Below are 22,631 nucleotides of genomic sequence, written 5' to 3'. Positions count from 1 at the left end.
CCGCCAGCTCTTAATCTGCTTTACGGGTGCTTTACTGACTTGCGTGGTACCTGTGTAAATTGAGATATCGTGTGGTGCAGAGCCCAGCACCGTACCAAAGTCAAGGTATGTTCTGTCTAAGCAGTTACTTTGATCCCCAAGGCTGGATCTCATCAAAGACCAAAATCAAGATTGTTTGACAACACCTATTTTCCATTAGCAATGTTGACAGCATTAATTATATTCTGATGCTTTAATTCTTTATTATTGAAATCACACATCAGTGATAGTCATTATTTTGCAAGGGGGTTGATGTTATGCTAATCAGCTTGCAGTTAACTGGGTCATCCCACTCATTTTTTTTGGCTGTGGGTACAACACTACCGCTCTTGTACTGGAGTCTCTGTGGTCTGCCAAGATTTATTTTAAACAAACATGAGCAAGCCAGAATTTCTGAGCCAGCTTTTTTAGGACTCTTGGGTGCAAGTTATGTGAAAATATTTATCCCTGTTGTATACTGTTTAATGTCTTCCTTGGTTACTAATGGACTGGAAAGGACTTCATTGTCCTCAAGTGATACAAGTACATCATCTTGCTGCTTTGCAAAGAGAGAGCAGAAATGTTTATGGGAATCTTCTGCCTTTTCTTTGTCATTATTAGCTGTCTTGCACTCTCTGTTTTGGAAGGGGCTGGTGCTTATCTTGGGATTTCTTTTGTTTGTACTGAACTTTTAAGATCTCCTGTATATTAGCCCATCACATCGTGGTCTCCTCTGTTCTCGTTCCCACAGGTACAGTCCCCCGATCACAAGGAACGGAGCAAAAGCTCAGCCTGGCAACCATGAGGTGAAGATGAAAGGTCCCGAGCCAGTGATCAGCCAGATTATTGACAAGCTGAAACACATCAACCAGGTTTGTTGCAAGTGTGCCAGCAGGGATGGCTCCAGAGTGGGCGGTTTCCAAATCAGTTTGGCCTCCCCCACGCTTTCTTTGGGCTCAGCCAGACAACCCGGGGCATCTCCATCTTCAGCAGCTGCGTGTAGAGCCGGTGCCACCTCGGCCCTGCACGGTACCAGGCTCACGGGGCACGTGTGGCAGGTCCTGATTCATGCACGCTGGCGTGGTGCTCCGTGGGTGCAGCGGGAGCTGCAGGGCACGTGTATTGCAGCCTCTGGGGCTCAGCCTGCGCCCGGGCGATGCGTGGATGCATCCCTGCTGCGTGCTTCTGCTGGGCATCCGTCCCCCGCACGGTGGAGGACCGGGAAAGACGGAGCTGCCGTGGTGACCCTGAGCACGAGGTGCTGACAGGGGTTTACGTGGCACGTGCTTGATGTCCCCCGCTGGTCGGAGGAGTCCCCTTTGGCATCGCTCGTGGCTGGCAGGGGGGCGTCACTTGTTTCTTTGCTGCGTCTCCCTGGATGTTCACTCCCAGTCATTACCAGGGCAAGTTCCAGCTGAATGGGGAAATGGCAGGGCTGGATGAGACCCTTTCCACTGGGGAGGGAGCTTCCTTCCCACGGTCTCAGACCTGGCATCCTGGCCGGGACAAGCAGTATCTTGTCTCTACTCGTCATGCCAGGCCAGGTTAGGTCTATGAACAAGCCCCGCTGCTGCCAAGGGATTAGGTGGCATCTCTGCGCGGCGTTCAGCTTGCCACTGTTAACCTCCCAGAGCTCTTCTGCAGCGTTGCCTCGGGCCAGCTGGGTTGGAGTCTGGCTCTGGACACTGCTCTCCTCTCTGTGTCATTGAGTAACTCATAGAGGGGATGTGTTTCAGTAGACTGGTAGCTTGGACCTCTCTGCTTTCCAGGGACACAGCACTGGGACCTCGCAGGGCAAATACTCGGGCAGTAATGCTGTCTGTTAATACAGCTGCGCTGCCCAGTCTCTCCTGAGAGAGCTCCTACTGGTAGGGACCTTGTTCGGGGTCACTTCGGCAAGAGGCTTTGGGCAGCGGCGGGTTCCCGGGGTTAAGCCCAGCTTTGCTTCCCGGCCGGGTGGGCTGCTCGGGCTGCTCTGTGTGGAGTTGCTGGCTTAGCGACTTTTCTGCTAACCTCTGCTTTCCTGCTCCCACGACTGCCAGGGACTGTTTTCATAGCAGTTCCCGGTTTAACCCCCGCGCCCTCCGACGCAGGCACGCCTCATTAGGTGCTGTCTGGGAGCGGGATGCGGCAAGGGATTTGGGGTCCCGGGAGCACCCCGCCGCGCGGGAGCTGACGTGGGCAGCGGCGGCGCAGCCCGCTCTGCCTTCCCGTGTGCCTCCCTGCACCGAGCTGTGCCATCTGCCAACAGCCCATAATTATTAAAAGGGTGGGGGGTGGGGGAGAAAAATAGCATAATCAGCTCCCTATTAAACGGGGTAGAGGGCAGGCTTCAACCTGCAGGTGATAATGATATTTTGCCGTTCACAGTGAGAAAGTCGCACCGAACAAAACATGGTTATTAGTGTACTTGAAACTGCTGACATAAAGTGGTTGTGAAATGCTGGCTGCCAGATTGGGTCAAGTTAGGTCTTTGCTGAACAGTTCAGGCTGCTGAGGAGCGGAGATCTGTGGAACGAGAGACCCTGGGTAAACATCGCCGGGCTGAACTCGGCTGTTTGCAGCAGCAAAGTGTCTTTGTCAGCTGCTGCTTGGAGAAAAATAGCGGTAAGGGAATGAATATGGTCAGCTCAGTCATGATGTCTTACAGTGCTTCCCCTCGTTGGCTTGCAGTATTCGACTGGAACGTGTTATGGGGGGCAGGTGAGTTGTTCTGGTTTAAATGGCATAAATGTAAGAGTCTGAAAAATATCGAACCCTCTTGTAAGCTTGTGTTCGAGGAAGAGGGGTAACTGAGAATAAAGTCAGGAGAAAATGGGAAGTGATTTGTGAAAATTAGTTATGAACCTAGCTATTCCTGTGGAGGGTCTGTAGTCTATGGTAAGTGGCTTATATACCGGAAAAGTAACTGCGGAGGTTACTTAAATTTGGGATTTGGGGTGTCAGAGCTCACCATCACACTTATTTTCTTGGCCTACTGGAGTTTTGTGCTCTCCTTCACATCTGGAATGCATCTTGAATGCCGAAGAATAGGAAATGCGGAAGGAGCAGCAGCTCTGGATGAATTACAGTTGTGTTTTTTAGGTGTTGGCTTCAGGTCTGGGAAGCAGTGGGGACTCGTGGGCTGGGGAGGGGTGAAAATCTCCTTGGCCACCAACCTCAAGCCAACAGTAGCTTTTAAGGGGTTTTAACAATTCAGAGTCTTTTTGGAGAAAAGAGCATCTTTTCGAGTGTTTGTAGTGCTTGGCGCTGTAAACTGGATTCTCCATGTGACTACCAGTAAATTGTGAATCTAGTATCATATGATGACTTCTTCTCAGTGAGTTGTATTAGAGATGCAGCTTGGATCTTGTGGATGTGGGTAGATTCATGAACCACGCTAGTTGGTGCAGTTTTTGTAGAGTTCCACAGCTTTTACTTTTACTTGTAGATTTTTGCTAATGTCTGTAATTTGCTGATGACTTGGCTTCGATTTATTCCAGGCTGCTCACGCTGCTGAGAAATGTGTGTTCTTTCAGCAGTATGCCACATTTTTGAGCTTGCTTGAGTTTGGTGAATGTGTTGTGTGCGGAAATGGTGCTTGGTCATTAGTTCATGTCTTCTCAAACTGAATCTGGATAAGTGCACGCATATATTTATGCATATATATATATACACACGTATATATATGAGAAATTCTCATCAAACTTCTGCAGTTTGAAATGAGAATGGCGTTTATGCATTAGAACAAAATCCATGGGGACTGAAAGGAGTATAGAAAACCTAACCCAGAGAGAAGGGGAAGTAAAAGTTTGCCAGATGGTATAGTTTGGTTCAAGCACCTTTTTTCAAGATAAAATAAATAAATGAATAAAGCATGGCCGCCTGAGTAGTGTGCTGTCTCAAGTCAGCCCTTTCTGGATGAGTGCCTACTCATCACATCAAGACTCCAGACCATTTTTGTTTCACCCGAACGTGTGATTGTGGGTGGTGCTATTTTTCATGTGTTGTTGGGTGAGATGGTTTATTATTGCCATATTGGAAGTAAGGATTTTTTTTTTATTTTTTTCAGTTCTGTTAGATGTCTACCAAGTTTTGATTTGAGTTATTTTTGCTGTGTGCCCAGAGGCATGAACAGCCCATCCATAAATATTAGCATTGTTATCTCAGCTGGGAGGCCAAAGGTCACCTTCAGGAAAATGAGTTGGAATTGGTTCCTAACTTTTATTTCCCAGAGTGGATGGGGTCTGTTTCTAGCTAGAAGGGTTTTCACGCATCCCACACACGAAACTATATTGAAACTGAAAGGTTATTCAGTGTCAGCACAAGGTCTTGCTCAGTTTTTTTTGTGACTTGGTAGCATCCCTAGGCAAAAAGCAGTGTGCGAGGTGAGCTATTTCCTCCGCTCACTCAATTTTTCTCCCACCACGGGGACGTTCGGATGGCTGAGAGATGGGGACAAGCTTCAAGTTTTAACACCTATGCAGGGAGGTGGGAGTCGTGGTGTCCCATGTCCCACGTCCTGGGCGTTCTGCCACGTTGGTGACCTTCTATTGATCCTCTTCCTCCAAGAAAGGCTCTGGAGAGCAGACCTGAGTGATGCGGGTGTGAGGATGTGGCAAAGATGGAGACTGCGGGTACCGAATCCACCGATGTGACACTCTTGGTCCTCCCTCCTGTCCCTCTCTGTCCCGAGCTGACTTGTGCGCTCCCTGCAGTGCTTACGGGGCTCTGATGCTGTTCCAGTGGATGCTTTACCCCATCCTTACTGCACTTACCTGTTTAAGCTTGTGCCCAGTTCTGATCCTTTTTTATGCTTAGATAAATCCTGGTGTTTATCACAGGACCATCTCTAGGAGGAAGAGCACAAATTTGGAAGAAAAGGGGGGGAAAAACCCACCAAAAATTAATAATAAAATCCATAAAAGGAAACTTAACTTGGGGAGATGTGTCTTTACAAGATTGAAGGGCCTGGAAACATATTGTACATTTCCAGACACTCAAGTTAAGGGCTCATTTAGAATATTTCAGATATACTGGAGTTTGACAGTTCTTTGGTTTCCACATCAAACAATCTGTAATTTATTGCCCCGTATAGGGACTGTGTTTTTATCATACTGCATATTCTCTAGCCAGAAATCTAACTACTATATAAGCTCTTGAAAAAATAAACCCTTTGGGGATTGGAATCCAGGCAATATGCTTTCACAGACCCTGAGAAACCCGCTTTGATTTATTTCCTTGGAAATAAGGGGAACACACAATTTCTTGGAGTATTACAGCTGTTTGCCCAAGCAGGATCTCGCCGCCTTTCTTCACGTGCTCAGTGTAAAGACCCGGGTCCTGCAGCGAGCCCCATGTGAAAGAGCTTCGCGTTGCTCTTCGTGGGGTTTACAGGAGGATGAGAACAAAATTTAGAAGTTTTACAAGGCAGTAAACCACGGAGCTCTAGCTGGAAGGACAAAAAAAAAACAAAAACAAGGAGGCCCAGAGGCGCGAATGACCGAAGACAAAATAGAGTTGAAGTTTGCAGAAAAGCATGCCCCGGCGTTTAAATAGCTGTGTTTGAAGCTGGTTTGATCAACCAATATGTCCTATATTTGTTTGTAGGTTTAATGGGCTGTTTCCCTGCGGCCTGGCTGCTGGGAGAGGGCATGGCGGAGGTCACCCAGAAGTTAATTTGGAAAGAGGCCAAAAGGCCACAACTTGATTGAATCAAATGTAAACAAAATAGGCCTGGGAACAGCGCGATGCCCTCGTGCCCGAGTCTCTCTCGACCCCTTTGCTCAAAATACAGAGTATGGCGGAGTGTCGGGGAACGGCGAAGGGGCTTTAACCCCCGAGCGGGGGGACGATGTTCGGGGCGGCAAAGGGTCGGATCCGCACCCTGCTCGGGGCACGCGGGGAACCTGCGAAAGGGCTGCCCGAACGGTGCGGACGGTGGTCTTGGGGCTCGGGGCGGCCGCGGGTGCTCCCACGGGAGATGGGGGGTCCCAGGGAACCGCCTCGCCAGACCCTGTCCCGGTCGGCTCAAAGCAGGGAAAACTATAAAGTTTATTATGGGAGACCCTGGGGAGCTGGGGATTTTTCAGGAATATATTTCCCCTTCTCAGAAAAATCTGTGACGTTGATGGATTTGGTGGAATCGCATCTCTCTGTGGCCTGCTAGGCTTTGTGAGGTTTATTATTCCCACTGTATTTTAATTCCCCGGCCAGATGAAGCAGCATAATAATTAGAAAAATGCACAAACTGCCAGATTGTTAAATAACGTGATGCACAATGCTTATCACTTGAAAATACAATGTTTAAATTGCACCAAAACAAGTCGCTTTTGGCTAATTTTCCACTTTTAATAAGTTAACACTACGATGTCTGAAGCGCTGTATATGTGTAATAGAATTTATCAAGTCCTCAAAAGAAATGTTAATAAACACAATAATTACTTGGACACGCCTTTTGTTCGACATTATTAAACAGTTTGTAACAATTAAAATATTAAAACCACATGTTGTTGAAAGTAACCAGACATTGCAATTATTTCTTACTGAGGCTATTAAATAAAATGACAGAAGATTTTTATTTTAATGATAAATGCATTTTGGAATGGATCGGCTAATTCTTCTTTTACTACACAAAATAATCTATAGCTCCACCAAGTCTAGGCCTGGTATTTAAAGACTAACTCCATCCTCCTTTTGAGCCGTGCCTTGGCTCTCGTTAACACGCCGGGTAAATGCTCTCCGACTCTGTATGCAAACAGCAATTACAGGATTTTGCCAGGCCAGTTAAATCACGGGAAGTGTGACCCTCTGTAACAAGAACATAATTAAATTTGAATGTATCTGACTGTCGGGTTGCTTTTTAAACGCAAACCCCTCCTTCCCCTCTTCAGTAAGCCGACGTTTCCCTACGCCAGCTACCGCCCATCCAGACCCTATCTGCAAAACGTCCCGGCTTTATCGGGTTTGTTGTGGGAACGCTGTATCTGCAGGTCACCTGAAATGGGTTTTCTTTAACAGCCAGAGATTAATTTGACCCGGTGTGTTTGCATGCGTGTTTTTAAACAGAGGTGTAATCTGGGCTGTGTTTGCTGAAGTTTCTTGCCTGTTTTACCTACGGTCTTGCATGACACAGAGGAGCGGAAGGGGTGCGCTGGTAAGCCCCACGCTTTTACTGCTTGTGCAGTTACATTTGCTGTGGAATGTGAAGTATTTCCCATTTTCAGTAAGGAAAGGGCAGTAAATAGGCATGTTTCTGGTACTGCTCAGTGACAGCGAAACTGGGAGTTGTGCTGAGGGCCTGAGTGAGCATCTCCTGTGGGTTGCATAAACCCGGCCAACCCTGTCTGTTACTGAGTGGTTGTTTTTATCAAAGGTAGTGCCAAAAGGCCTGTTAACATCCAAAGTCCTCATATCAGCTGTTTTTTGGAGAAAATAACTCATTGTAGGATTTTCCTCAGAGCACCCAAGTCCTTCGGTCCACGGCCATGTGCCCCTTTTTTTTGGTAAATAATGGGACTGCAGAGCTGTCGTTTTTGGAGACAAGATTCACTGTTTCCTTGTCCCTCCTACTTTCATTTGTGCTTCCCTGGCGATGAATTTCAGGAACACGTGGGAGAGGACTGGGAAAAGCGCGTTCCTGTGTGAAGCCATATATCTCTATCGGTATGAAAAAGGAATGTCTCACCTGTGCTTCCTTTTTGCTAATCCCACTTGCCTTTCCAGCGGTTGCTGTATTCATCTGTGGTGTTAAACCACTTACCTGGTATTGGAATAGATATTTAGCTCAGTTGAGACTACAGGAGCAGCAAAGCTTTCCCAGCCAGTGAATTCGGCTCCTTGCTTTTCTCAGCAAAACCGGGAAGCTGCTGGGGCTGAGCTTGGATGCGTGGCAGTTTTGGCTCGTTTCCACACCAGTTTATTGTCTGGCGTTCGTAACCTTTGGGTAACATAAATAGCATTTTATCACTCTCCTTCCTTGAAATTCCCTGGCTGCTGTGGTTTTGTGCATGAGAAGGAATTCAACTTTGCCCCTGTGGCTTCAGCTCCGGTGGGGAGGCAGGTGCCTCAGGTGTGTCCTGCAGGGACCAGCCTCCAAACAATACTGTGGAAATCAGCTGGAGAAAAAAATACCTTCAAGGGGGATTCATTTGTTTTTGTGTCCAAAACATGCAGCTGATGCACAGCGGTGCTTTAAAACAAACACCAGATATCCTGTACCAGCGCTGGAGTTTATCCTGTTGTGGAGGAAATAAACCTGGAGGAATCCTTGTGCAACGAGCCAAACACGGTGTAAGTGGAGCTGTTGATACCGAATTAACAGTTAATTACAGTTATTCTGGGCCTCGTTAATTGTATCAAGTGTCGCCTTGCACTGTGACTCGGGCTGGTAATTTAATCAGTAGATGTCCAAGGTAGGTGTCCTCCCGGATGGTTCCAGTAACAAAGCGCACAGCTCTCTTTGGCATTAGTGGGATGATTGGTAGGTTTCTCATTTATGAGTTTTTCTCCAAAATTTGACTTGAAGTCAAGTTTTTTAACGTGTGGTCCAGACTGAGAGGGGACTGGGATTCAGGGAGCTAATCTTCATCATCCAGAGCAGGCCTGGAAGGTAACCTATGGTCTTCTTGGCCGCAGAACAAATCCTATGGCTTTTGTTCCCGAGAATACGCCTCGTTAACAATAATGTTACTTTTGATTCCAGCCTGACCTTGTGCAACTGCTTAGAGATTATATTCTCAGGGGAAAGGAGGAAAAAGCAGTGCTGTGGGCAGGGAAGGCCAGCTCCGGCAGGGGGTCCGCTCGGCACCCCTGGGCTTTGCTTGGGGAGCGTTGTGCCCGGCTGCGGCACGGTGTGCAGGCGGCGGTGCCCTGAGCCGGGATGCCTGTGAGATTCCCGCTCCATCCCTAGCTGCTCCATGTGCCGGAGAGGTCAGAGCTGGGGATTTCCCTGGTGCAATTCTGCCACTTCACCAAACTGCTCTGTCTGCAGTGGGAATGAATCGCGCTTATGGCATTTTTTTTCTCCCAGACGCGTTAATGTGTATCTGGTCCATGACACCGGCCAGGGATGGGTAGCGGAGGACTCCTTCCAGTCCTGGAAGGACACTGCCTGTTTAGCCTGCAGTGGGTTTGTGTGCATCCTGTATTAAAGGAACAGAAAGCACTTACTGGTTTGGCATCCCTTTGGTGGAAAGGGCAGCGTAAGGTGTCTTAACCGCTGTGTGCCGAAAGACGTTAGTCGGCTGAAGCAGTTCATCTTCTGGTCTCAACAGCTTTGTTCTTGCAACAGATGTCACCAGAGCTTTCCTCGTCTGAAGTAGAAGGGGTATGGGACCTACAGCCCACCCAGCAGTCCTGCTCTGGGAAAGGGTGGTCCCTTTTTTTAAAGCACTGGCTTGGCTTGGTAAGAAGCCGAGGCTGGTCCTGGGACCTCTCCCAATGCTCTGTCCCACCTCCGTGGAGGCAGCGGCCGGCACAGACCGCTGCGGCTTTCATCCAAGCTGTGCTGCTGTCAGAAAGTGCAAAGAGGTTTTGTACATTTTAGGTAACGAATAATTTGTAATCTTGCTGCTTTTGTTATACCTGCTGATGAAGCAGATGTCTGTAATTAGGCAGGTCTCTGTGCTGGCAAACCCTGTCTCCAGTCAGTGAGACTGCTTTGACCTGTCTGTGTTGTGGCAGGTGAAAATAACCCTCACGGCTCAGGACTCTCTCAGTTAATGCTGTTGCTCGTTAAAGTTCTTTGCTTGGTTTTGACACGTAACAGACTGCAAGGGCTGGGATGTACTTTAGTGCTCTTGCTGTAGGAGCACATGCTGCGAGAGATGGCCCTTGCAGCACATAAAACTGAGAGCAAACAGGGAAGTTTAGGTTGCAGCAGTATTTATTGCCTATGGCCTTGCTCGACTGTATTGTGAGGGAACGATATTTAAAAGAAGAAAATGTTCTTGGCTGGCCTTTCTGAGGAAACATGTAAGAAGATGCTGTCTTGGTCAGCAGGGGAGGTGGGAGGCAGCTGGCAGAGGATAGGTGTTCGAGCCATCAAGAAATATTGTGATGGGCAGGAAGTTACTTTTTATTTTTGGCAGGACCCCTCGAATGCCTCCTGCCTACGAGTGGGGAAGGAGTTCATTGACCTTTTCATGCAGCACATAGCTCCTAAATGCTGAGGGTGAGACTCATGTAGGTGCATTTCAGGGCTTCCTCTGCGGGTGTTGGGTCTCACTGGGGGAGGGTATAAAGTCACCAGCTTTGAACCTAATTTAAATGCCGAGTTGCTTCAGCTGCTGAGTTAGTGGCTGTGCATCAGTGTGGGAGAACCACCCCGGGCAGGGCTTCTCCTGCCTCTTGCCTGCAGCTCTGGAGGTCTGAGCCTTGCAGGGTCTGTTCTGTTCTGAGTACATTCACTATCGGTGATGAGTTGCACCCCAGCACATCAGTAGTGCCCATGCTGGAGCCTGGATGTTTCCTCATCCTTGTTTGTAGACCCATCCTAGGAGGCAGGTGCCAATATTGACACTGGAGAAGCTGTGTCCGTGAAGTTAAATTTTCTCCTGTTTGGGTTTTAGCAAGCAGCAGCTACAGTCTGAATGCAGAGGAGAGCTGTGACCTTGCCCAGGAGCCAGCCCAGCCATCAGCCGTTAATTAGGGATCACGGAGGCTGGAGAGACCCTGTTCCCGGGATTAATTCTGGTCTGGTTTGTCTCAGTTGAATGCCTGTTTAATGTGAAGTGCATAAATACTTGTGGCAGAGGTGGCCTGGGGCTCGGGGCTCCCCGCTCCAGCTGGGTGCCTTCCCCAGCAGCACCAGCCCCATCCTGCCTGTGGACCCCGTGCTCTTCTCTCCATGCAGGACAGAGCCGGTGGCTGTCAGGTGGCAGAGGTGGCCATGGGACACTGGAGGCCACCAAGCCCCCCAGCTCCCAAGGAACACGTCCAGTGGTTCCCCAGGGGAGGGCAGACCGGCTGCTCGCTCCTCCCTAGCTAACAGGTTTGGGGGGTGTTTGCCCTGGAGTCCTCCTCCTCCTGCCTGATTTAAGTCTCTGCTGAAATCAAGGGCTCGGTAATTAGCCCTGCACTGGGGTTGTCTTGTCTGGTAGAAGGTGACTGGTTTACGAGGCAGTTGTTCAGTCCCCTGTGACAGGTCTGTGGAGCTGGGGACCTTCAGCAGAACTGCTCGCCGTTGCTTTTTGGGCTTTCAGTGCCTTGGGGTGAAGCGAATGCAAAAGTAAAGCTCGAAAGAGCAGCCCCCCTGGGAGGGCAGGTTGTCCGCAGGGTGACAGGGGCTGGTGTTCCAGCAGAAACCTCTGTACGAGACAATATTGTGTACAAAAATACATGATTTGAGAAGTCCCTCTCCCCTGGGAGCTTTTAGGGAAAGAGGGAAGAGGCTGGGACAGAGATTTGCCTCTCGTTTGTGTTGCAGAAGGAGAAGGGGGGAAAAAATTCCTTCCGGCGCAGTTCTCGGCTCGTTTCCTACCTGGTGCCAAGGACGAGATGTTTGTCTCACAGGCAGCCCCGGCAGACATCGCTGACAGCCGGAGAGCGGCCACGTGTGCCAGAGCCTGAGCCAAGAGGAAATCCCGCAGCCGCTCCGATGCGGGCTGGGCTGAGCTGGGCGGTGAGGAGGCTGCGGGGACCCGCTCGCTGCTGCACACCCTGCCTTGGGCACGCTGGTCCCCCTCTGCAGAAACGTGGGGCTTTTTTTAGCCGGTGGCTCAAGGTGGTGTGATCCCTACATGTCTTCCTACATGCTTTCACATCTTGGGTACCTTCCTTCCAGGCCATCCCTGCTCAGATGCCTGAAGGATGTGATGGCGATGAGGTGGTTGATCGCTCCACCTCTACCCGTGTTGTCTTCTTGTTCCTTGTGCTCCTGCTTTGCTTGTTGTCTCATGTTTTATCTTCTGGTGACGTGCGCTTTGGGCCTTCCTGAGTGGTGTTTGGATGGCGGAGCGGGGTTCTGCTCCAACATAACTAAACAAAATATGGAAACTATGGATAATAGAAGCAATGGGTCCTGGCCCATGTAGGCTCCCACACCCCTCCTTCACTCAGTTGCCAACCCCCTGAGGGGTGGCAGCTTGACAAGTGGAGAAATTGGTCCAGGTTCTCCTGTCTAGTGACGCAGAGCGGGTAGAAAGGAGAGGGGAAGGCAGCTGGGGCTGCTGGTAGGAGACTGAGAAACTTTTGGGGGAGGTGGAGCAGGGATACAATGCCAGTGAAGAAATGGTGTTGGAAGGGGTTGAGGCAGACAGCCCTTGCAGGTAGCAAGGAAGGGAGCATCTTTGCAGTGCCTTTACCACCCTCAACAGGCATGGGTGGTTATGTGCCTGGTGGGTACAGCTCTCTTGGTGACTTTCTTTCCTTGTTTAATTCTTCTAGGCAGCCTGAAAGCCCAGATGTTCTTGAAATACCAGCTCTTTCCCTGATGCAGGTTTAAAAGTGCACCCATGGTATTAACATGGCATTCTGCTCCCTTTTATCAAGGTAGAGGTTTCCTGGGTTGTGCACCAGATGTCCTCAAGAGATGCTCCAGCGTGAGTAGCACCAGATCTGGAGCAGTTATGGGCCCTGTGGCAGAGACTGGGACTGAGGAAATGATGCAGGTCAGCCCAGGCAAAGCGAAGAAGAGCTGGAATGGAGTGTTTGCAGTACATAGCTGCATTCCTACGGCACTTCTAGAAACGTGGTAGCTCGTAGGAGTCTGTCTGATCCTGGCAGGAAAAGGTCCAGGCATACTCTAGCAACGTGCTGAAGGCATCACCTACTGCCTGGTCCAACCATGTGTTCAATGGTTGGTTTAATGATTGGGTTTTTGGAGTTTGAGGGATGTCTGTGTTTGATCGAGGTGGGTGGCAGTGTGTAGAAGGGGATGCTGAAGGACCAGTGATAGTTTGGTCTCAGAAATGCAAAGGAGGAGAAGGAGCTGTAGCAGCTCACAAAGAGAAAAGCAGCATTTCTCCAGCATTGGCATTGATGCGGGGCTCAGGGGACGAGCCAGAAGCAGACGGGGACTGCCGAGGTCCCCAGCAGGCCGGGCTGGACCTCGCAGCCCTGCTCAGCACCCACACCGTCCTGTTCCTTCCTACTGCCGCACAAAAACAAGCCATAAATAGCTGCGGGGTGGAAGGGGAAGGAACTGGATATAAGGTGAATGAGCTGATCGTAAAGCCTGAGTAATCTCTTTTTCGCATGTGCCCAGTGATGAATGAGCATTTGTTCGGGTGGGGGAAGTGACACCTCCCCTGCCTGCGGGAGAGCGGGCAGGAGCCGGCCCCTCTGCCTGCCGTGGTGCCAGCGAGGGCTTAACCTCCGCATCCGCGCGAGCGTCTTCTCCGGGCATCAGCCTGCCATCACCAAACCAGAGCAATTCATAACGGCTTGGCAGCCCCTTCTGCTGCCGAAAGAGATTTACTGTCCAGTGCGGACTCATTTTAATTACTGCCAGCACTTAGGGGTCTTTATCTGTCTTCCTTTACCCATAGGGATGTTGTCAGTTTTGATCGCTAATCTGGAATTAAGCTGATGATCCATAAAGTAGGGCCACACTTTGGCCAATAATTCACTGCTGTCACCAGGTTCTTTGTGCTATCAGGAGAGTGACCGGTAAAACTGATTTACTGGCAGCTGAGAGCATCTCCTCTGGAGCCTGTGAAGGCAGTAAAGGGGGTCCTGCTGTGCCAGTAGACACTGGGTGATGTACGGTAGGGATTTTTCCTGTTCCAGGAGATGCTATTTTGAGCGCTAGAAGTAAAGACTAAAACGTTTTTATGGCTGAAGAGCCACAATATAATCTCAGAGTGGTGGTTCACCCCTTTTGGCACCCGTTGCCACAGGCTGGTGTGGAGCCCCAAGAGCTGCGCGTGGGGAGGGCACCCCAGGGCTGTCCCTTGCCCACCCTGCCCGGAGCAGGCAGGAGGTGCTGCCTGGGGCTTGGGCTGCCGAGCACGGCTTCAGCAGTACAAAACCTGTGACATCTCGAAGCAGGCAGCACGGGGAAGTGCAGAAGTTGCTTTTAGAGCAGCTGATGAAACAGCTGACATGCCCAACTTGTTTTTCCAAGCACTGAAAATGATTTTTCCAGTTCCAAAGCCTACTTCCACTTTATTAATGTTTGATTAGCAATCACTCCTTGTTGTGCTGAGCTTGAAATAGGAGTACAGTTAGGAACAGGTTTCTTCTCTGCCACATCTGTGCTGCCAAGGTGCATCCAACTGGAAGGGCCATAAGGAAACCACATTTCGGGTGTCCTCTTGCCAAAATGGACTTTTCTGTCCGTGGGCTAATGTTGTGGTCAGAAGAGCAGCGATGCTCACCTGGGTGCACATGCGCATGTGTTCGCTCTTGCAAGACAGAAGTACAGATCCTGGTATTTACAGATATTTTTAAAGTTTTAAATATCCTCATTTTTATATGGTGTTTGGTGCTCAGTGCCAGGGAACATTGAGTTTTTCTGTAATATGTGTTGCATTTTGTTGCCACCCAAGATGGGGAAAGCTCTCTAGAGCTTGGAAAGAAGCGGTGAAAATGGTGCTGGTGATGTTGCATTGAGTTTCTGCTGGTGCACGCTCCTGTGCCACCAAGGCCCCTGTCCACAGAAAGGATAAACCGAATGGAGCTGGGAAACAGGGAAGTGGAGTGGAGGGCACCGGCGAATCTCATGATGAGGGTTGGTTAAATAATAAAGAAAGTATTTGCTAATAAAAGATAATTTCTTCCATGCTACTTCCAGGGCTAATAAGCAGAGGAAGTGGAGAGAATCGATTCTCCTGTTGCATGCTTGTGTATGATCAGGCCACAAAATTCAAAACACATGAGTTTTCAAAAAGTCCACAACTTCAGCCTTTTAAAATGGGTTCCTTTCCCCGCTTCTTGCTTGTGATCAGATAATGACCTTCGTAAGCAAAACAACCCCAGCTGTATTTCATAATGGGAATATACTTCTGTACATTGTAATGAGCTGTTAACAGGGAACAGTATCGTGTGAAAATCTGCACGTTTCCCATGATGCTGCCCTGATTTAAAAGCCACCCATAAATTATTCGTTATTGCAGATTTCAAGGCTGGGATTGGCCATAAGATCTAGCTTTTCTACCCCCAAAACAATGTTTTCAGCAGGCTGGAATTTAAAATAGAAAAACCTGACCTGTTGGGAATCTCGGGAGTTGTGTGGGAAGTACAGCGGCATCTGTGTTGGATACCCAAAAGTGTGTGGCTGGAGCGGACGGCTTGCGTGATGCAAGGGGAAGTAGTACCTTTGCTTCTCCAAAACTCTTTCTTACCGAGGTTCCTGAAGAAAGGCATCCCAAGTTTTGCAGACAGTCATGAGTTGGTGGGTTTGGTTGAGTTTTGAGAGGTTTCTAGCAGGGCCAGGGGCTGGTTTTCGCTACTGGGTTGAGTTCCCAGGTCCCCTTCATGATGCCAAGCAGCACATGGACACACGGCTGGGGATCCAGAGGAGTTTCTGCACTAAGGCACTTTTTCTGCTGGATGTGAATACTTGATTATTAAGCGTATATTACAATTCTGAATATTATTTTAGCTGCAAGTTCAGTCTCCATCCTCTCCAGCTTTTTAGGTTTGATCGTATTCCAGAGGCTTACTAAAAACATGCGAAGAATTTCAGCAAAACTCTATGGAACACTTTTATTAAATTCTTTCAGTCATGCAAGCTAAATTAAATGACAGCTCTGTCCACCAAAAGATTACAAATATCAATCAGACTTCTCCCCTAAACTCATGAAGGAATTAAATGTTTTTCTAAAAGTCTTCTATTCCCCTTAATAATCTGTTTGCCTGTTCTCTTTACTTTACATATTTTTGAAGTATGTTGAAAGGGATGATTTCTGCCCTAAAGGAGCACAGTGCTTGTAGCTCACTGCCGATATTTTATCTGAATTTGTGGGCACCATTTTGGGTATTGCTCAAATTGGTATTTGCAATACCACGGGCGTAGTTTCCAAAAGGAGAAAACAGCTATTAAACTACAGTCCAAGAAACACAATGCTGATTTCTTCTCGGAGACGAAAGATTAATGATAAAAAAAGTATGTTGCAGCTCTCACTGTTTATGTTAAAATTGGAAAAACAAGACCAGGTGGCTCAGTGGGCTGGTGGGATGGTGAGCTCTGAGTAAAGTGGTTGTAAAGAATGAGGAGTTATAAAGATTTCAACATACAGTGGCCCATCCAAATCCAGCTGAGTCATTACCCCACGTTGCTGCATCTGTTTTTGTCTGGTCACTGTACGGTTATGAATAATTGTGTAAAGCACGCTGGGATGCCCTGGGGAGCTTTCCTTGCAGAAAGGCTCGGTGCACCCTTCCCATCTGGCTTGTTTCTTAAGCTGTAGGGAGACCACAGGACAAGCCGAGCAACATAGATGTATATGGAGACCAGCTGGGGCTGGCCGGCGTCCCTCGTGCCGGTGCCCCGGCGGCTGATGCGGCAGCGGAGGTACCGCGGCGCTGCCCGCCCTACCCGTCTGGAGGGTCGTGGTTTAAAAAGGGATGGGATTGGAAATAAAACGGATGCACGTCTGTGCCGATGGAGCTTGTAGTCAGGAGCAAAGGCTGTGGCCCCCATGTGTTTCCTGGCATGGTGGTCTTTTCCAACCTAAATGATTCTGTGGTGGTTGTGCAGATGGGAGGCGAATGCCCCGCAGACACCTCGGAGATGCGTGTGTGCGCATGGACTCCCACAATTAGTGCTCTGGTTTACATCGGGTACATTATAGTGTATTTTTGCCATTATGGTTTAGCAGAGAAGAGTACATACGACTGTAAACTCTTACAGCTGGACGGATTGTGATTAAGTTAAAGCTATCTCACTGTTACATGCTACTTTAGTGATCGCCAGACTATATATTTTCCTGCCTCTTACCATAGGCTGTAAACCACAGGACATGAATAAACTGTAATGTTAGGGTACAGTCAGCTCCGCCTGCTATTTCAGGATGGGGAATCTATGTTCAGTCCACCAAATATAATTTCATGAAGCGTGCAGACCATTGGGGAGGTTGTGTAATGGTTGATGAGTGGGACTGTGGCTGCTGCTCTGGCTGAAGCTGAGGCATCCGACAGCGTTCCCGGGTCAGGATGCGCCAGTGGAGCGGGGTGGGGTTTCCACCCCACACCAGGTCTCCTGCTGACGGTGACAGTCGGCTTTGTGGCGTGGGCTTCATTTCTCCTAGAGCCAGCTGCGAAATTTGACGCATTGAACCTCTGTGTGGTTCTCGGCAGCCGGGGAGCGCGTGACTGAGGATGGAACTTTGGTCCTGGAAAAGGAAGGAGCAACGTGGCGCAGGGATGTCACGTTCACTCAGTCCAAAGTCGGGGCCCATGCGGCCTTTCTCAGAAAGTTCCTGTTTTGTTGTGACTACAAAGGCGGAGAAATTAAGCTGCTAATTTATGGCATGCCAAGAAAAAAGTAGTAATACAAGAAATGCTCAGTAATTTTAATGTTTGAAAACACACAACTGAAAAATCCTGATTTTCCTTTGCCCCCCACTGAGCTTATTAAATCTGAAAATATCCCAAAGCTTAATTTGTTCTGCCAGAAAGTTCCTCTGCTGTTTCGGGTAAGTAATGAAAGTTGTGCCGCTGAGCTGCGCGGTGGGGTCCCGGCTGGCTTGCTCCATGCCTTGGATGCAGAGCAGTGAGCATCCTGCCGCGGGGCAGTTGCGGTCCCCTTCCACCATTATGGGCTTGGTTTTTTAGCAAATGGTGCACTGGGGCAATGGGTCCAAACCGGTGCATGTTGTAATTAGCTGCTACACATGGGAGACTCTCATTCCACCTCGAGCTGATATACAGTGTGCTGAGGACTGCTGTTAGCTGTGGGCTTCATTTTGAGGAGAGATATAAAATTGATGGTGTAAAGGCTTGAGCAGTCGGCGTGTTCGGTTCCTGTGTGAGGTCTTCCCTGTGCTACCCCCAGCGCTGCATTTGCCTTTTTGTTTGTTTGTTGTTATGCCATATTCTGGGAAAGGCGTGTATATGTCTAAATAAAATATGGTTCCCGAAAAGTGACCTTAAGCAGTGTGAGCCAAAGCCTGGTGAAGGCCATTGAAACGCATCCCCTGAATTTTGGGGAGATGAGCTGCGTTTTGCTTCCTACCATGGATGCAGGACCCAGCACGGCTGTCACGCTGGGCGGACTTTTCTGCGTTGTTTAATGCAGCCGGGGAACCCAAAGGGGTCTCACATCGAGCCATTTGTTTTTCATTACGTTATGCTCCTCTAATATAAACACTAAGGTATGTGGACATTGCCGTGGACAGAGCGAGCCAGATGCTGAAAGCATTCCTCCGAGGCTGTATAAACTTCAGCAGCTAAATATTTTAGAAACTGTTTTCTAAGGCTAGCTTAATAGTTTAAAAATATAACCTAGATTCCAGATATTAAAAAATGCCTTGAAAGGCATGCATATTGCTGCAATAGATGGAACTAACTAAACCCGTGAAGTATGCCGAAAGCTCCCATTTTGCAATATCTTCTCTGTTACTTATCCTTTTCATTATTTTTTTTTTAGGGCTGAGATTAAATTCAAGAAGGCTTTTAACAGCAGAGTGGTAGTGATAGAAATTTTCAGCATATATTAACCGGCTGACTCACACTTTTTAAAAGTGGATCTGGGTTTATGATGAAATAGCTGGCTGCTTTCAGCAACAGCAAAATTGGGAAAGTCAGCGGGAAGAGGAAACTGATAGCTTAAATGCGTCTAATCCCTCCGTGTGCTGTGAAGGGGCAGCGTGGGGAGCTCCCACCCGTGTTTGGAAAGCAGTCCTGACCAGGTCAGTGGAGGTGTTCGAGTCCCCGTGTCGGGGATGTGCAACCTGTCACCATTACTTAGGACTCAGCTTTAAAACGTCTTTTAAAAGATCCTTGCGTTTTGTTGCTTGGCTCTCCCAAAACTTCAGCTAGCATCCTCTGCAATTCAAGAGTGAGAAATGAGATTTTTAGGTTATTTTTGTGGGGCGCCGTAAGGACCCGAGAGATCTGCCGTTTCCTTTCACACGTGTTACTTCTCAGATGGGAGGTAGTCCCTGGAAGCAGTGAGAATCCCCAAACAGAGTTTCCTCTTGCTGCTGTTTTTTGCCCCATCTGGCCTAACTCTGGACATGTGTTTTGTAGCTGCCACCTGAGCCTGGGTGGCACCGGGGTCTCGCAGGGCTGGTAGACGTGCTCCAGCTCGTGCGATGCTCGCCGGGCAGAAGCCGAAGCGCAGAGTTACTCAGTGTGGTTTTTCCTCCTCCTTTTATTTCTTCCGTTGAGGTTTTGTGTGCAGCTTTGTCCATGAATGAACCTGAGCTCATCAGTGCTTTGGCATGAGGAAGGCGACGGGGTCCTGTCCCACTGTCCAGGCTCCTCTGAGCCCCGTCCTCTTCTTGTCACCCCGTCCCCTTCTTGCCACCCCGTCCCCCTGCGAGCGCGGGATGAAGCGGTAGGCAGGGTGGAGGGAACCTGTTGAATGACTGTGGCACCTCATGCCTTTCAGCTGCTCAAAGGGATGGCTCTGCTCCACCGAAAAGCTCCAGGCAAAACCCCGGAGGAGGAGGAGGAGAGCGGAGACTGCGACGATGAAGATGACTGCGGCAGAGGCTCCGGCGATGGAGAGCTGCGAGTGAGGAACCAGCTCCGGTTCTTAGCAGGTGATGGGGACGGTGGTCCCGCAGCGGCTGCCTCTCTGGGGGTTGTCGGTGTTGGTGATGGTGCGGGGAGCTGCTCTCTGGGGTCTGCTCAGGTCCGCTCGCCGCAGGCACTGCCGATGCTCAGAGGCTGTTCGTGCTCAGCATCGTGCTGGCCGGCCTCGGTGCCAGCAGGGACGGCAGCTGGAGAAGTAATGCCGCTGCTTTTCCAGGTCGGTTTTGCAGGGGTGTGTTGAGGGCAACCCGTGGGAGGCGGTTCGAGACAGGTTGCAAACCTGCTGTAAGTCCCAGAGCCACCCTCTTCTCTCCTTCCCACTGCTGCCCACGGTCACGAGCCTTTCTGCTTTCTAGAGGACATCAGAAAGTCGGTAAGGATTGTTCAACTGCACCAAACGATGGTTATTTCTGACTTAGGGTTTAGAGCCCCGTGGTCATTTTTTTACAGATAACTCAGGCTCATTTTTCAGAAGTGATTTAGGTACTCAGGAGCCTAAAATTGCATTGCTTGCCAGTACGTGTCATGCCTTTGGTTACTTTGAAAACAGCTATGAGGCACTCCTAGTGCTTCGAGGCTATGTTATTAGTAAGGTAGTGCCTGGTCGCTCATCAGGAGGTGAAAGCAAAGGACCAGTTGTGACTTGGGCAGTCGCAAATGCCGTGGGCATGTGCCTTCTCCCTGACCCACTAACCACTGTCATCCTACTCCTGGCTCCGTGGAGCTCAGCATCATCATCTGTTTTGCTTGCCTGAGCAAGATAGCGGTGTCTGTTGGACGTGGGTTTGCGGGCTGGAGGCTTGGCCCAATTAATGCTGGTCGCAGTGCTACGCGGTGCTGTTTGAGAGACCAGACAACTGAACCTGGATAAAATCAGCTTTACAGCTTTGAAGTTTAAGAGGCAAATTTGGACTCTTAAACGAAGCACAGATGTTTATAAATTCCCTTCCATTGGTCTGGGATAATTAAAATATCCTTAATGAAGTGAGAGCTGAAATATTAAATGCCAGCTTCATATCAAAGATTATTGACACATTATAGAATACATATATTCAAATATTGTGTAAGGGAAAGAAAAGACTTTTTAAGTCCTCCAATCCAAGTCTGAAAGAGAAATACAGAATTCGGAGAAGGATAAAATGTACTTTATTTCATCCAGGAACTAAATATCAAAGTGTATGTTAAAGAAGTACAGGTGATCCACGTTGTCCTGAGTCGAGAGCAGAGATACGTGTTTCATTTTCCGTGATCTTTGTGTCACACCTTTGTGCTATTTTTAATGTGTTTCTAATTTCCTCTTATAGCCTTCCCAATAATATCATCAGTGATCTCTGAAGTTGGGTATATAAGCCTTTCTACCTCTCTCTGTCTCTAGCCTAGTTTAATCTCTGTATCGATCTCCCTGCCAACCTGCCTGTCTAGCAATTTAGACGGCTCTTGTCACTGCAGTATGTGAACATGTAATAGGAAAAGAGGACTTGTCCTCCCGGTGCTACTCTGCTGGAGGATGTTTGCTGCTGCCTTTGCTACAGGATGGGTAAATATTAACTTTAAAGCAGCAGTGGCTTTGGGGCACTGTGTTCCTGGCAGGTTAAGTCTTTCCAGTTGTTGAGACCGTGAGGTTTGTCTAACACAGCTTTTAGGCACTGACTAGCCTCGGAGGACACGAGCTGTGCCATCAGGGTGGTCAGGGAGACTTTCTGGTTCTTCCTCACTCGCCCATGCCGTAATACTCTTTTTTCATGTTTTGCTTTAGAGCAGAAAGGCGAAGCTGATCTGACAGTGACAGAATCCTATTTGGTTGGTATTGGATAGAAACTGTGACTCTGTTCAAGTTTTATGTTGGAAACAAGCCCAGGCAAAGTTGCTGATGGTGTGGAAATACTCACTTTCAACATTTTTGAGAATGATATTTCTTTTTACTTTGAAAGGGTATTTTTCAATTAATTTTTTTCCCAACATATCACATGTCCATAGCACGAAATAAAAGGGACCAGAAACCATTTCACATTCTCCTCTCCCCTTTCCACAAATTCTAAATTTTAGGTTAGCATGCTGATTTGAAATGATGCCAGGCTTTGAAATCTGGAAATAGTTTACAAAATGAACTTTTACATTTAGTGTGGCTTTATCTCTCTCCTTCCCAAGGTGGTTACCCCATAGTAGAGGCAGAAAGGACTGGGAGCGGCTGGGGTTGAGTTACTGACTCCCAGGTTTTACCCCGTGATGGATGCTCTGCAGTGTTAAGGCAGGAACACGGCTGGATGGCTGAGGGGGTCTGTGTCATAGCTTAGCGGTCAAACCCCAAAACCCGCTTTGATGTGTTTGACTGCCTCTGCCGACCCTCGGAGGTTTGCAGTCAGGGAACGCAGTTTGGGTGCTTTGCTTTCCTTTTCTCAGAGGCTTTGTTCAGCTCAGGAGGAAATTTCTTTGGCCCCGTGATAGCAGCGGAGATCTCCTCCCTTGCGAAGGGTTACCCAAGCCTTGCAGATGGACTTGGCGATGCCTTGGGGAAGAGGAGAGGTGGGTGCCTTGGGCTGGCATGAATTTGGCAGTCGGTTGAGTGAAAACGTTGGCAGAGTTCGCCACCTCTGAGGTCTTTGCATCTCTTGGATGCAGTGGGAGTTTCTCCTGCTCCCCGGTGTGGGTGCCGCTGATCCTGCTGGCTAACTGCAAACAGCTGCTCGGTACTGGCCTCACCGAGATGTCCCCTCAGAAGGCCTTGAAAATGTAGAGATGAAAAAAGAGCAAAAGGAAAAAAAAAAAAAAGTCAGTCTCGAATACAGACTAGTTTTGATTTATCACCTGTTGTATAAAATGTAACCTTTGTTTCCTATTTATAATGAGCCTGTAATAACTGGACAGTCAACTTAAACTTTAATGATTTAAACATACTTGTAAACTGTCAAGTCAAAAGTTTGTGAGTGACTATAAACATATGTTGGTGAGCCCTATATGCTAATAAATTCATTATTATGTTGCCCCAG

General features: G+C 48.6%; 1 protein-coding gene across 1 annotated transcript in view; it reads left to right on the top strand.

Annotated features, from left to right (window-relative positions):
* Positions 1–22,631, top strand: part of GPC3 (glypican 3) — a 153,685-nt gene that overhangs the window by 106,350 nt on the left and 24,704 nt on the right. Inside the window, exons 6-7 of the mRNA XM_049828051.1 lie at positions 770–890; positions 19,499–19,652. Of these exons, the coding sequence (XP_049684008.1) occupies positions 770–890; positions 19,499–19,652 (275 nt within the window). The remainder of the gene's footprint in view (positions 1–769; positions 891–19,498; positions 19,653–22,631) is intronic.

This window comes from Accipiter gentilis, chromosome 24 (assembly GCF_929443795.1).
Source record: "Accipiter gentilis chromosome 24, bAccGen1.1, whole genome shotgun sequence".
Classification (NCBI taxonomy): Eukaryota; Metazoa; Chordata; class Aves; order Accipitriformes; family Accipitridae; genus Astur; species Astur gentilis.
This window is presented reverse-complemented; position numbering and strand designations above follow the sequence as displayed.